Genomic DNA, 16,960 nt, shown 5'->3' on the forward strand with positions numbered 1-16,960 from the left:
CTGTGTACATTGCTTTGAATTAAGGTGGATTACATTAAGCTATACAAGGATATCAAGAATTGGAAATTTACACACACTTTTGTAATGAAAAAGAAGAAAACTTCTAGTTTTAATAATTTAGTTTAATTTTAATTTACATGTGATCAAACAAAAAGATCAGAAAACAGTAATTATGTAATCAATCAAAACCATAATTTTAATTTTTCCTGGATAAGTTTCTGGGATACTACAGTAACTGCTGGCTGCTAATCATTATAATCTCATTAAAATTGAACTTTACTAAATCAGTGCCAGCAACAGAAGTGACAAATGTTTTTTGTCTATGCAGATACCACTAACAACAGAACTAAATGCACCTGCTACATTTCATTTCTCACTAACTGATAAACAACATGTTTCTTAGTGAGATGGATGTTCACAGCACACAATGGAGCAAATTCACAGGTACTTATCTAGCCACTTGAGATATGACATGTTGTAAACGTGTCACAATGCCAGTATGAAGCACCATGATAGCAGCTACTGAAAAACATATATGAAAGTGATGATACACTGACTTCTTTGGGAGTTCCTTTACACATTTTGGTGCAGATGTTAATTAAGTACACATATTTTTCATTATTGATTCTTTTGGTTTGTTTATATATATTTAATGTGCTCATTGATGGGTCTCAATGTGAGTCTTGCATAACTATTTAGTGGCAAATTGTTTCTGGCAGGACCATCTTCAAAGAAGTTATCCTGAGAAATTGCAACATATGTGAGCTGCTGTTCTTTAAAGTGGGACATGAGTCAATAGTGAAAATTCTAGTGTTGGTGCACAAAGGCCCAATAGTCATACTAAATTTTTAGCATTGCATGACTAGACAAATACATTAAATAAAGATGAAAGAAAACTATCACTACAATACTGATGTCTGTAGTGGTATGAAATTCCCAAATAATAAAAGTTCCAAGCAAATGTATGTAAAGGACAGAAATATTGCAGTTATGGTGGGCTGTGTGTGTAACATATTTTAAAGTAACTTTTCATATTGCTTAAAGAGAACATATAGAGTGCACTCATTCACATTTTTAGCCCCTACAGATTCTCTGAGGAGTGCACTATTTAAGAATGAAAGCACAGAACTCTAAACAAGTAATCTCTATTCCCTGCATAATTCAGCTTTTGATTCATTAAGCTGTTATCATGCAACAGCTTGTCACCCGATGATGACTTTCTAAGCCAAAATGCAGGCCACAAAATAAATAAATAGAAGAGGTACACTCACTGAGTTGTGTTCTAATTAACAAAGGCAATTTTTATTTGCAAGAATGGCAGAATAATCCATTCATAATGGTATAATGAAAGCGAGGTAAAAGTTCTCAATACACAATAGCACCCATTTTACAAACTTTATTGAAGCTGTGGTCATAGTCAACAGAATAGTTTTAAAGTATGAGCTCTCTAAAGTGGTTTACCCGTATCACTCATATTTAATTTAGTTTTTAAAAGAATACAAACTTCAGATTTGTGTTTCTAAAACTGAAATGTTTGAAGTTGTGAGAATAAGATATGAATATGAGAATATGTAATTAACTTCCAATAAAAGATATACAAAATGTGGACCACCACATAAAACAAATGGAAAATTGCTCAGCTTTCGGACCAAGTCCTTCTTCAAGATAAGCAAACACAAAAATGTGTGTGTGTGTGTGTGTGTGTGTGTGTGTGTGTGTGTGTGTGTGTGTGTGTGTGTGTGCCTATCCCATGCCTACCTATTTGGTGAGAAGTAATCCATTCTGATATACAAGTTATGTTCAGTTTAATACATTTGCTGCTCGTCCATTTCTACTAGTGCCTGGACGTAGGAATAACATTCAAATGACAAGGAAATGGCAGTATGCATTGACTGGAAAGTACATAAATGCTGTTTTGTGTATATAAATATATACACATCTGGCTTTGTTTTCACGTCCATTCCCCAATATCATTTTTCATATATCTAGATTGAAATGCCAAATGCAGGAAGAAACAAGGACTCTGTTAAATTAAGCTTCACATCTTTTCTTAAACTGCTGTGCAAAATATGGGCAATAAGCACTACAGCTATAGCTTTCTGTACTTTTCACTTGTCTTTGAGACTCTGCACTAGCCACATAAATACTATCATTCTCCTCTTTTCTTTCCAGTGCACACAATACTGTTTGATTAAAGTGTTAGGTGGTACTTAGGTGTTATGACGATGGTTAGTGCTTCATGCAGATCACCAGTGTAAGTTAATATAACACCCTATGGAGTTAGCAGGCCTGATCTGTATTAAGTGATTAAAGTTAAAATTATTTTATAAACAGAAGTGAACTCAATGCCATAGCAGATGAAGTTCTTACTTCAATAAAGTTTTACTTGGCTGCAAATGTTCAAGTTCTGTAGATGAAGGATATGGGAAGTAAGAACATACAGAGGTAGAATGTGCATACTGAAATGAGAAAGACCACTGTAACTCTTATTGTGCACCAAGAAACGAAAAAGGCAAAGGAATTGCTGAGAAAAAGATTAAGAATAAGGATGATATGAAGTCATACCTCTCTTTGTTCTGCATTTCTTTAACCATGAGGTCACCTAGAGGATCAGACTGTGGTCGCTCGCCCAGGAGCCGCTGCTGGTCAAGGTCTCCCTGCATTTGGCTAAAGGCGTGCTCCCCCACACTTATGGTGGTATCCATGTGGGAACTTAGGTCTATCGAATCATCAGCTGCAACATAAAAGTATATTAGAGGAATCTAAATTTTAATGTGAGTTTCATATAATAATGAAAACGCTGTTGACATCTACATCTTCCATTTGTACTGTGTTAATGACCATTCATATTTAAGATCTAAAGACCACTAGGCTGAACCGTAACAGGGGGAATTTTGTGATAACTAATATGCAAAACAACACATCAAAGCAATTGTCAAATGCTGAATTTAAGGTTTATTATTCAATTCTATTCAATTTTGCTATGCTATTTATGATTTAATTAGTTTATGAGATTAAAAATGAAAAAAGTTTTCATTTGGCACTTACAAATTTAAACCCCTCTTTCTTTTTATGTTGATTAGTTTGTATTTTACAGTGTTCCATAATTATAGATTATATGGAAAATATAAAAAAGATATTAGAGTAATAGCTCTAATTTGCTTTTACATGATGATTCATCTACAATGACAGGTACAACCATCATAATGTTGGTAGAGATGTGGCAGATTTATAGAGTTTTTGACAATGAGTGGTAGTGTACTTCATACGATGAAAAATTATTATTATGAAAATAAGTCATATTTTTAAAAAATGCATTTATTTATTTATTTATTTGAATTTTAAATTTCTTGCATAAACAATCACAATGGCTGTGTGAACTGGCTATGACATTACAAGTCAACACACTATTAGTCAGACATTGTGGATATTAACATATTATGTATATTTCTTGTAATATCTCACCGATGAATACAGTCATTTCAAAAAAGATTTTCCCCATTACAGGAGCTCAAGAGTCTGTGCCTGGTAAAAGGAACTAAAAATTTTTACAGGTCTTGATTTGAATGAAGCTTGGCATGGCAGAAATCGGTTCCTACAAAATCTAACTCACTTCAAATGGCCAAAATTCCATTAACCATTATTTTAAACGGCTTTGCAGTTTTACCAGTTTTAGTACCATACATTTGATTTGGCACTGTTGGGAATATGACACAAGGTTTGAGAGAGAAATCCTCACTTGAATCATATCAGCCATCCATTGAAAAAGTCAAAAAAGAGTATGCAAAATAATTACATCTACATCAGTTTCAAAAGAAAAACATTTTTGATTTAAAATTTTTGCATTGAAGGTCTCTTCGTGTTGCATATGTCTAGGCTTGTGGCCTAGAAAGTCTCCATCTAAATACGGCCTCCATTAATGAGATTATATATTTTGTGTGTTTGTGTTACATGTCATCATATTGAAAAGTATTCTAAACTTTTTAAGCACTAATCTGGATTCAGTGATTCAGGCAATTTTAATGAAAATAAGAAAGAGCATCAAATTTTAAAAATAGGGTTAGGTCTCAAGGAAATGAAGGAGAACTCCCAACATTAAAATTGACAAATTACAGTACAATAAACATTCTATTGGAAACACTTTGAAAGGTGACTGCTAAACACATGAATGCACCTGCACCTCTGTGCCCACACACGTGTGCTCTCTCTCTCTCTCTCTCTCTCTCTCTCTCTCTCTCTCTCTCTCTCTCATTCACTCACTCACTCACTCACTCTGTTCAATCCTTATATAATGGCAAATGATTATCCATAGAGTAGATATGTTAATTCATGATTCAGTGTTTTGTATAGAATAATTAGGGCTAATGAATGGGACCACCTCTATTATAGCAACTGAAATGTTAATGTATTCTGATGAAAGTATAAATACAGTAATATTAATTGGTAAAAATAATCATGTTGTTGATGTAGTTACATATTGCTTTATTGGAAATCAATCCATAATATATTTAATATCTCACTGCATATTAACAAGAAAATATTAATTATTTCATATGTAATTACTTTGAAAATAATAATAATAATAATAATAATAATAATAATAATAATAATAATAAAATATAAGTTATGCCTACAGAAAAAGGAAAACATACAGTTTCTGACATCCCAGTAACATCTGTTGATGTACATAACAGCTTAGAGAAGTAAATGTAATAATGAAGTAAAGTTTTCAAAAAATTAGAACATATGATTTCTGACATCCCAGTATAATTTGCAGATGTTGCCTTCTTTCTGTGCTTCTGAATCCAAACCTAAGCATATCAGTACATAATCCAAATTCACAACACTAGTTTGGCGAATAGGACATTCATTTGTTTAGGTACTGGACTAGGCAATCATGTCCCATTGTTAATCTAAAGTTGGCCATTGCTTCCCTCATCAGTTTGTTTCTGAACAGCTCACAACATTCTTGTATATTCACCCAAATTTTCCCTTTTGATTTACTTGTTAAGTCTATTAAATGGGATTTCATAACTGTCATGTGAGTAAGTTTCTTAAGTGTGTCAGATAGAATAAGTTTTGTTGTTAGCCTTTAATACGTGTTCCTTTTTTAGCCTGTAATACATGCTCCTTTTTTGGCCACCTTTAATATGTGTTCCTTTTTTAGCCAGTAATACATGCTCCTTTTTTGGTCAATAGATCAACAGTCTCACTACTGTTGGTTTCTACAAGCGAAGGTATTCACTGAAACGTTATTCCTTTATTTTTGTCCCTGACGTACCTTGTAATATTCTGCTTATGATTTGTTGAGATATCTTGAATTGCTGCTACAGGATCAACCAATATTACAGCTTCTGTAAATAAGTTAATTCTATCTAGGGTGTTCAGGAGGAATGGTCACTATTCAGTCGTCAGTATCCTGTATAGACTTCATTATTGATGACAGTGGGATGGTTGCAAATGACCAACTTGAAATTGCTAATATTTTCAATGAAAATTTTTATTCAGTATGGGAAGCTGTCAGTGACAAACATAATAACCTGCAGTATAATTTTAAAGACAATCCATCTGAGCAAAGCACGTAGCTAGCCCCCACAAACTGCAAATAAACAATTATCATCATTAGTTCTCTAAAATCTTCGAGTTCCACAGGGCATAATGGCCTCTGTGTAGGTAAAATGTCTCTTTACCTCTGTCTGTAGGAGTAAATAATATAACAGAATCAGTCATTTTCCTAGACAGACTAAAAATAGCCAAGGTAATACCAATCTTTAAAAATGGTGACAAACACAAAACTGAAAACTACAGACCAATCTCAGTATTTCCTGTCTTCTCCAACATAGTTGAAAAAGTCATGTATAGCAGAATTATAAACTTTCTAAACATACACAACCCAATGTCTGAAAATCAAAACAGATTCTTAAAATGGAAATCAACTAGCAAAGCAGCTGCTCAGTTAATTGAAGAGATAATAACTGGCATCAAGAACAAGTAGCATGTTGCAAGTATACACCTCTACCGCTTTTGACTGTGTGAACACTACTATCCTATTACATAAGCTATGGAACATTGGTAAGAGAGGCATTGCTCATGAACTAATAAAGTCTTACATGAATAACCAAAAACAGTCTGTACTACTTAAAACTGAAAATGGTGTTCAAAACTCCAAAATCACTAATATAAAATATGGAGCGACCAAGGGCTCAGGAATATGGTCCTCTTCTGTCTCTGATTTATGTAAATGACATAAAACATTGCACTCAAAGTTCCAAAGAAGTTCTCTATGTGGATGATACATCCATTGTACCTAAAAAGGAATCATTTAATGTATGACAGACCCACTGTAATAATGTGACAAATGAAACTGTTCAATACATTAATGAAAGCCAATTAAATGCAAGCAATAGTAAAACATGTCTCATGGAGTTCAACAACAGTAGTTTTAATGAAGAAGTTAAACTATACGTAGGCAAGGAATTAGTATATAAAGGAAAAAGTTTAGTGTAAAATTCCTCAATTTCAAAGCAATCTAAAATGGGACACACATGTTGACACTCTAGCATGTAAGCTGTCTAAGAATGTATTTGCTGTTAATATGATTGGCAAGTTCTGCAGAGACACTGTTGTCCTAAAGACTCCATATCATGCTCTATTTTCCTCTAACCTGCATTATGGAACAGAAATTTGGGACGCAACAACCAAAGCAAATCTAGATAAGATATTGACACTTAAAAAAGGGCTATAATAATCATCTGCAGAGCAAAATATAAGGAATCGTGCAGAGGCTTGTTTCCAAAAACTGGTGTGCTAACTGTAGTAAACATGTACATTCTAAAAGCCATATGGTTTGTTAAAAGACTGCAGCCCAACATTTCTTCTGATTTGCATCAGTACAATACCAGAAATAAAGAAAAATGGTACATCAGCATCCACAGAACAGCACTCTATGAAAAGGGTCTGCAATATGCAGGTTTAAAGTTAGCCAATGCAATATGCAGTAAAGTTATGACCCTACATAAAATGCAGCTTAAATTTCAGCTAAAGAAATTTCTGTTACAAAATCTCTTTTACATATTAGAAGAATATCATCCACAATGCAGAATAAGAAGTGCATTTAAAAAATATGTAAACAGTGTTAAGTGAACCATTTTATTTCTAATTTAATCATTTTGTTAATCAATGACATATTCAGAATAATATATTATTGTGTTATGTTTCAAGAATTGTAATCTGTTTTTATACATATGCAAAGAATCATTCAATGCTCAGTAAAGTATTGTTATCATTATTATTATTATTATTATTATTATTATTATTACTGTTATTGTATGACAGGAATGATCATTTGAAGGGGAAAACTTCATATGGATGTATGCCCTCTTCTGAATGGTTTGCAAGATAGAACACATTTCATGTACACTATTATTTATTTTCTGTATTATTTAGTAGACTGCCAGGTTTACACATGTGCAACAGTTAGTAAACATTACAGTCTGAATAAAATATTTTTGGGTTCCACCCCAGATACGTGACATCAGTAGCCACCACATAACCAAAATACACAGTACATAAAGAAAGATATTCACCAGTATCAGCAGTGAACCGCCTGCATGAGAACCACAGCAAGTCAGTTGAAACATCTGCAATTTAGTTGTTTTAGCAGTTTATAATGACAGGGCCCAATAGCCAAAAATATGTTACTCAAAATAACACTGGGCATGGAAGTCTATGAACTTATTGCAACATTCATTTTATGAAGTATCAATTAGAAAATACATATTTTTATCAGATTCACCTCTAAGCAGTTGTGCAGTTTACAAGAAATGTTCAAATATCCCACCATAAACTTCGTTGCATTTGTGCACCCTTGGGAGAGCATGGTGTGTTGCTTGTCTGACTGCCTCTGCATATTCCCTCACACATCTGACAAAATGTGATGGGTGTTCAACAAAGGAATTTTCCAAAAAATTCAAGCTATTCTGTCCCATCATTTGGCCATTACCAATCACGCCACACCAATGATGATTATAATGTGTGTTGTTGATTCCATTCTGTGTAAATGTGCCTTCATCAGTGAACAGTATTTATGGGAGCAAATGATGACTGTCATTTAATTAGTGTAAAAATTAAAGTTGTGTGGGATTATCACCAATGTAAAAATTGTTGACATACTGTATTTGCAATGGGTAAAATTTTCCATATGTAGTATTCAGTTTATGTGTGTTCACAGGACACTGATACATCCAGAAAGTTGCCATGTGCTGGTAGTAGGACTATGCTGAATTATTTCAACACTTGTGTTGTTGTGCCTGCACAGGATGTTGAACTATGTGTTCAGAAGAAAAATGGGAACTTTGAAGCATACCTGTTTCATTTAATGTGCGGCTCTTTCTAGGGGGTCCACGGCCACATTTCACCAAACTGTGTAAAATAATGAGTAAAATTATTGAATAAAAATGTGAAAATCAAATTCATCACTTTTTTTTTCGTATTAAAAACATGTGTACTTTTACTTCAGGTCATATTCCCAAGCAGCCTTTGCGGCTCCTAAGTGAGAATTCATACACAGTTTAGTGCGAGAGAATGTGGCTTCTCTGATCGACTGTTTCGCAACAATACAGGGGTCGTTTGTGCAACGGCTCACAGTGCTAGATGCGCTGAAACCTTTTACGCATGCGCGAAGCGTGCTTTGTCGACCAATCACAGTGCTCGCTGGCACGTATGCGGCCCCAGGCATCATTAAATGTTAAACCTGCTTTGTCAGTGCACTACCTATTTCATAAGTCAATTTTTGACCTGTTTATTACTTCTAACATGGATCGGTTGCTGAAGTCAGGACATTGAAGAATGGTGCAGTTTCTCTATCACATTCACAACAAGGGAAGTTTCCAGTTGAAATGAATGAGGATGGAGGATGACCAAAGGAAGAACAATCACAAGAAGATCCACAGCTGGATTTATTATGTGAAAACACTGCAAGTACTCCATTGGTTGCAATATCCTGTGGAAGTAGAATAACCAAGAAGCATAATTACAACGAAAGCTATTTTTAGAAATGGGCTTTGTGGAGACAAAGGAGGGTAAAGCTCAGTGTGTAATTTGTGCGAACAGTTCAATGGTTCCAGTTAAACTGGGCCATCATTTGGAGTACTCACCCAGATTCCCAGGCTAAAGACATCTTTTGAGATTTTCTCAAAAGAAAGAGTGCTGAACCAGCTGCTTCTCAGCATTGCATGAAAACTCATGCAAAAACAATTAACGAAAATTGATTAAAAGCTACTTTCTTGGTTAGTTATGGAATGGCAAAAACAGGCAAAGCTCATACCATTGCAGAAAATATCATAAAGCCGTGTGTTAATGATATTGTTTCTTGCATGCTAGATGAAAAGGCAGTAAAACTTGTATCTTCGGTGCCAGTATCAAACAATACTGTCAAGAGATGCATTGTTAATACATCAAATGATATGAAAGACACTTATTTCTCACATAGAACACAATTCATTTGCTCTGCAGATAGATGAATCCACTGATGTTGCAGGATTAGCGATTTTATTGGCTTTTATAGATGCGCAGTCTAAGTCGCCATGTCGTCGTGGATTGGGAGGCCGCTCCCGCCAGAGGTTCGAGTCCTCCCTCGGGCATGTGTGTGTGTTGTCCTTAGCGGAAGTTAAACTTAGGTTAATAGTGTGTAAGACTAGGGACTGATGACTTCAGCAGTTAAGTCCCATAGACATTAAATACATTTGAACATTTTTCTTCGGATTTCACGAAAAACCACACACACACACACACACACACACACACACACACACACACACACACACAAACACAAACACACACACACACACGACTTACGAAATATGCACAACAGTAGCCAAACAGTGGAAGTGAACAGACCACAAGCGGCAGTTTGTCAACAGCGAACAGTTTGGACGTGACGTTGATTGCTCTTGGAGGAAGGCAGCTCCAACGTGTGAAATGTTAATTACCAAATAATTTTAATCAGGCTATAGTGTGTTGAACAAAGGGAGTAAATCCACTAGTAAGTGTCTGGATACAGTGGTAATTCAAATTGGATCGTTAATTTCAAGTTGTTTTCATTCATCTCTAAACCAAAGACTATTGATAGTTCAGGGAGGGGGGGGGGGGGGGGGTCATTGGAAACATGTCACTTGCATTAAGAAGCTTTCAGTTCCCTTGGGTTTCGCTCTGAAATTTAAAGTTACAGTGCTCTTGACTGACTAGGGGTCCACCATGGATTTTCGACTGAAGAAGGGATCCGTCAGCTGGAAAGGTTGGGAAGCCCTGTTCTAAACCATTCTGGTTCTGGATATTTTTTCAAGTAGCACTCATATTGCAGTTGCCTTTAAAATAGTGTCTGAAGTTTCATTCTTAGCATTGTTCCTCACTGTCAGCTGGTTTTTTTTATGTACATGGACTGTAAATGATTGACAAGTTTTTAGATATTCTCTGTGGTTACATTTATATCTAGACTGTCCAATATCTTTTTACATCCTTCTATTGATTTCATCTGTTTTTATTGGCCTTGGAGGACAGACTTTGATACAATTTGTTTTCTGTGAAGTTTACATTTTGATGAATGTACTTATGGCTTGCTTCTTGATTTCTGTTGCAAGGGGAGGGTTTTTTGTGTATAGATGCATGGCAACAGTAAGTGTATCTTCGACTGCCCTAGTTATGAGGTGAAGTGCTCAATTTTCAATCCTCTCTGAAGTGCCTATCAGCTTTTGTTCTGTGGAGATCAAAATTCCACTTCCATATTTAATAACATAACCATATATATGTACTGAATGTTTTGTTTAAGGTACCCTGAGTGCATCCCCATTTTGCTCCAGCTAGTGTCTTCAAGACTGGTTTTATTTTCTGCATTTCTTTGTTTATTAAAGTCTACAAAGTTGGCAAATAATAATTTATTATTATTTAAATTGGTGCAGGTGCTGTTTAGAAGCATTTTGTTTTCAGTATTTATAGTGAAGTTTGAGATTTTATGTTATAGGGAGAAGACCTGATACACAGTTTTTGATTTATTGATGATCACATCATTCTATAAAGATCATGTTTATGCAGTGTTTATTGTCAACATTCTAGTGTTTTTGGTTTAGACAACCCATAAGGATGTCATCTATAAACACATTCACATTTATAATTTCAGTGCTCTTCAGCACTTTAACCAGGTCATTTATGTAGATACTGAGCAGTATATGGCTACCCTTTGGCAGTTCAATTTTACTTTCTTTGTAACTCTTTAGCATGATCTTCAGTGTGAGATGCTTTTAATAGTTTCCACAATGAAACAGTGTCTCAAAATCTGCTAGAAAATGCAAAAAGATTCTTGTCATGTGCAAAGAACACCAGCAGTAAGACTTAATCAATACCTTCACTGTGCAATGGGAATGGAAATGTTACTGATGACAGTGCCACTAAAGCAGAGTCACTAAACACAGTTTTCTGAAATTCCTTCACTGAAGAAGATGAAATGAATATTCCAGAATTTGAATCAAGAACACCTGCCAACATGAGTAACTTAGAAGTAGATATCCTTGGTGTAGTGAAGCAGCTGAAGTCCATTAATAATGGTGAGGCTTCCAGTCCACATTGTATACTACTTAGGTTCCTCTCAGAGTATGTTCTACGCTTAGCAATCATTTATAAATGCTTGTTCATTGAAAGATTCATACCTAAAGACTCGAAAGTTGCACTTACCACACCAATACTCAAGAAATAAAATAGGAGTAATGCACTAAATTACAGACACATATCACTAATTTAGATTTGCTGCAGGATTTTGCTCAAACATTATGAATTACCTCAAAGAAAACATTTTACTAACAAATAGCCAGCAAGGATTCAGAAATGTAATTCTTGTGGAACACAACTAGCTCTTTATTCTCACAAGGTAATGAATGCTATCAACAGGTGATGTCAGACTGATCCCATATTGCCAGATTTTCAGAAAGCTTTTGAAACTGTTACTCCCTAACAATGTCTAATCAAATTGTGTGCCTATGGAGTCAGTATCATCTCAGCTGTGCGAATGGGTTCATGATTTCCTGTCAGAAATGTTGCAGTTCATAGTAACTGATGAAAAGTCATTGAGTAAAATGGAAGGAATATCTGGTGTTTCCTAAGGAAGTGTATAGGTCCTCTGCTGCTCCTAATCTATATAATGATATACGAGACAATCTGAGCAGCCCTCTTAGATTGTTTGCAGACGATGTTATCATTTACTGTCTCATAATTTCAGCAGATGATCTAAACCAATTGCAAAATAATTTAGACAGTATATCTGTATGGTGTAAATGGCAATTGCCTCTAAATAATGAAAACAGTGAAGTCATTTACAAGAGTACTAAAAGGATCTGCTAAACTGCAGTTACATGACAAATCACAAAATACACAGGCAGTGAATTCAACTAAATACTTAGGGATTACAGTTCTGAATAATTTGAATTGGAGCAATCACACAGGTAATTTTGTGGGAAAGTGAACTTTAATTTATTGGCAGAACACTTAGAAAACATTACACGTCTATTAAAAAGAATGCCTGTAGTACATTTGTCTGTCTTCTTCTGGAGTACTGCTGCATGGTGTGCTATCTGCATCAGGTAGGATTGAAAGAGGACATTGAAAAAGTTCAAAAAGGTCAGCTAATTTTGTATTCATGAACTAGGAAACAGAGTGCATTGGATATGATATGCAAATTGGGGTGGCATTAATTAAAACAAAGGTGTTTTTCATTGCGGCAGGATCTTCTCATGAAATTTAGATCACCAACTTTCTCCCCTGAATGTGAAAATATTTTGTTGGCATCCACTTACAAAGGCAGCAAAAATGATTGTTGTAATAAAATAAGAGAAATCAGAGCTCACACAGAGAGATTTAAGTGTACATTTTTCCTGCATGCTGTTCAAGAGTGGAACAGTAGAGGAATAGCTTGAAGGTGATTTGATGAACCCTCTGCCAGGCACTTAATTGTGAATTGCAGAGTAATTATGTACAATTTATATTTAGATGTAACTTGGTTGTACCTTGTTACAGTGTATTTTTGTCACACTCTGAGTCAGGAACCTCTTTATCCAATTTGATTTGTTTCTTCCACTTCCATATATTTTCAGTTTACTTATAAACTCACTCCTCCACACCATATCATGTGCTCATTGGAGATCAACAAATATTGATAATGAGCTTTACTTTTTATTGAATCCTAATTTGGTGTTTTGCAGTTCTGAGAACTGAGTTGAGTGTGGACAGGTATCCTTGAAACTTGCTTGCTCTTAGGATTTTTTAATGTTTAAGGAAGTAACTGAGTCTTAAAGTTAAAAAATTTTTTCAAAGATTTTGATCATTATTGAGGTCGATAAGGTGATCTGGAGATTACTATGTCTGTAGCTTTTACCCACTAGTTGGTAGGCTTATGTATTTTCTACAGACCTTCTTATATTTCAATTGGAAAATAGATCTTTATCTACCTCCTAAATCTTTTAAAAACTCTGGGAAAATGTTGTCTGGTCCTGGTTGCTTTTTGTCTGTAATCTATTCACAGACTGATTCAATTCTTCCATGGTTAAGTCACAATTAAATAATTTATGTCACTCTCACTGATATTTCCCTCCTTTTTTTATTTTTGTATCCATATCTTCTTTATTTCAATCTTCATAAGTCATTGTCTCTCTTCAGCATCTTTTTATTGTTCAAGATATTCACTGAGCAATATGCTTTCATGCTATCAGTTGTATAGTCCATCATAATAACAAAATTTTTTAGTGCTTCTTGTTTTGCAATGTTTATTTTCTGTTTCAGTTTTGCACTTCCCTTTGGCCATATGATACCGAGGGGCAACTAAAAGCATACATATTTTTCAGTGGAATGTAGGAGGACTCTCTAAATAAAAAATAACACAACATAAAAAAGTTGTTTTTGAAGAAAAAAAGTGACATCTTAATAGTTCAAGGGACAAATGTCACTGCAAACAGTACCAAAAGCTATAATATAAAGGAAAATATTATACATGGACTGCAAGAAGAGACATGTAGCCAGGGGAATACTAGATGTAGTATGAGGAAACATGATATCAGATTTTGAAGTAATGACAGAGATGAACAAACATGACACAGAAGAAACAGTAGCTATCACAGCGTGGATACAGAAAATGAAATTGAAAATCTTTGGAATTCGCAATCCTCTAAGCAACAAAAACTTCAGTATAAACATAATAATACCCACAAGTAATACAATTAGAACAGGGAACTTCAACTCTTCCACAACTGCCTGAGGATACACCTACCAAAAGCAGGCTGGCTCAACAGATGAAGATTTTACAGGTAGAACAGTGTTTATTTATCTATTTATTTAGCTACGTAAAGATCCCCAAAACATTCATGCATTGCTGGGGAAGATCAAATAAACCAGATCTATCAATAGCTTTTGCTAATATTGTTGTGCAGCAAAATAAAAAATAAAAATAAAACAAATAAATAAAAAATAAAAATAAATAAATAATGTAATTGGGGACTCTGGCTGCTGTGACAGACTGAAACAACAATAGATATGACAATCTGATTTTACCACCATGATAGACAACATAGTCGGCAGTGTGTGTGCAATGTAAAGCACCCTTGGTCTTTTCTGAAGCTTTAAAAAATAAAAAAGAATATTGCGTTTATACAAGCCCATCTGGAACTGTGATCTATCCAACCAAAAGACATTCAAGGATAAAGCAAGAAAAGAAAAACACATGAGGAACAGAAGAGAGTGTTATACTCATCATGTAATAGTTAACAATCAAAGACTACATAATTTATCAAACTAATTATGAACAACATTTTTATGTTTTCAGCTGAGTGTATGACATTACACTCAGACCAAAAAAGCTGCAAAATTATTTAAGTGTGACATCACTTAAATAATTTTGCAGCTTTTTTGGTCTGAGTCAGTTGATGTAAGAGCTTTCTGGGTATGGTACTGCATCCTATTATAAAAACAAATGTTGGAGAAACCATTGTTTGAGCCACCATTGCAGTGGCCTCCTTATGTATACTGGTGTGTTGTTGTTGTTGTCCAGTCACTTATCTCTTGTCGTGACTGCTCACTGAGCATACCATTACACCATAATTAAAAAAAAGTCATTGATGTAATTGGTATGTTGAGGCAGAAGGAGCGAGAACTTTATTGTAATAGGTTACTGTGGTGGAGTGAGCAGGGAACTGCTGTTGACTATTGCTTCTTGCATTGTGTGCCATGACTGGTAGTTATTGGCAAAGCTGTGGGCTCCTATTTTCCTTCTGCTGGATGCAGGCTGTGTGGTGGAAGTTGCTTGCTGGCAACACTCGCTTCTCGTGTTGTTACCGTGACCTGCCAGGCTATGATGGCTGGCAACCAGGACAGGGCAAGCCTGAATCCATCCTTTCTATTCATGTTGTTAGCATGTTTTAGTATTTCATTGACTTCTCTGGCCTTGCATTTCACCATTTCACTATCCCCGGATACTTGGTAAGTGCCCAAGTTTCATTAAATCTTATTTCCTTACCACAGTCTTTGTGGTGTTCTGCCACTGCAGATTTTCAGTGCTACCCTAATTGAATGGAGCACTCATGTTTCTGTATATGTGTAGCTACCGGCCTGCTGGTCGACTTTTCCAAACTCACATTCCACCTCGCTAAAGTGTGCAGTGTGCATAGCATCTACTTTGTACTTGTTGCAGCCTGGCCCATTTTAGATCTTGCAGCTGATGTAAAAGACAAGCTGGACACCAGTCCAGTGACATTCTTCACATAGGGTAAACATGCTGCTTGTTGGAAGTTGTCAATTTCTTACCTATCTTCCTTCCTTTTATTCAGTGCCATTGGTGTGTGGATCTATTTATGGCTGCAACCATTGACCAACAAAATTATTTCCCACCTTTTGAGCTAGGATGATATGATGTGAACATCACTTAGGTGCTGTATTTGGATAGCCAGTGAAAGGATGACAGTTATTTTGTGCTGAGTGGTGGTTGGATTGGGGGTGCAAATACCTGTCAGCACGTGTAGGCTTCCAGTGTACTCTGTGCCCTAGTTTTCCATCCATCATCATACATATTTTCATGTCTAGGAATTTGTCAAGTCTTCTCCTGTGCATTTTGTTCAAATATTGATGAAATCTGTAGTGCTCTGTCTCACCATAGGGTCATGTAGCGAATGCGATATCAAAGTATCTGAATCACCATCAGGGGCTCACAGGAAAGGAACAAAGAGCCATTGCTTCAAATGCCTTCATGAATATGTTGGTCACTAATGAGGATAGGGAAGATCTCATTGCTACACTGTCAGTCTGCTTACAGTATTTTCCTTGTCATCTGAAGTATGATGCAGACAAACATAACTCTACCAGATCGCATACATCTGGCGAGACATACTATTTTTAGGATACAAACAGTTTTGTCTAGTGGCATGTTTGTGAACAGTGATTTTACATCAAGGCTGACCATAATTCCCGCTTTAAAAATGTTTCTCCCCTTATGCATTCTATAAAGTCCATCAAGTTCTTCACATAAAGGGTCAGTTTTGCACACCAAAGACGTCTTAATTTGCAGGCTAGAACTTCACCAAGTTGTAAGCAGACAAGTTGACCCCATTCACTATCAGCCTTCAAGAATGGTTTTTTTATGTATTTTTGGTACTCCATGAATTCTAGGAGGAACTGGAATCTGGCAGTGAGGCTATACTAACAACAAGAGATGCAAGAATTATCAGTGAGTAATTGCGCAAGGCCTGCATCCAGCAGGAGGAAAGCAGGATTCCACACCTCATTTGTCAATGACTACCAATCATGCCACACGATGCAAGAAGCAATAGACAACAGCAGGCCCCTCCACTGAAGTAACCTATACAATAAAGTTTCCACTCCTTCCACTTAAAGAGATCAATTGTATCAATGATTTTTGATGATGCTCAGTGAGCAG

General features: G+C 35.5%; 1 protein-coding gene across 2 annotated transcripts in view; it reads right to left on the reverse strand.

The window, feature by feature from the left end:
* Positions 1-16,960, reverse strand: part of LOC126482367 (protein GDAP2 homolog) — a 991,597-nt gene that overhangs the window by 147,113 nt on the left and 827,524 nt on the right. For both annotated transcript variants that reach the window (XM_050106457.1, XM_050106456.1), the window contains one exon: positions 2,566-2,734. In XM_050106457.1, the coding sequence (XP_049962414.1) occupies positions 2,566-2,734 (169 nt within the window). The remainder of the gene's footprint in view (positions 1-2,565; positions 2,735-16,960) is intronic.

This window comes from Schistocerca serialis, chromosome 5, assembly GCF_023864345.2.
Source record: "Schistocerca serialis cubense isolate TAMUIC-IGC-003099 chromosome 5, iqSchSeri2.2, whole genome shotgun sequence".
In the NCBI taxonomy this organism is placed as follows: Eukaryota; Metazoa; Arthropoda; class Insecta; order Orthoptera; family Acrididae; genus Schistocerca; species Schistocerca serialis.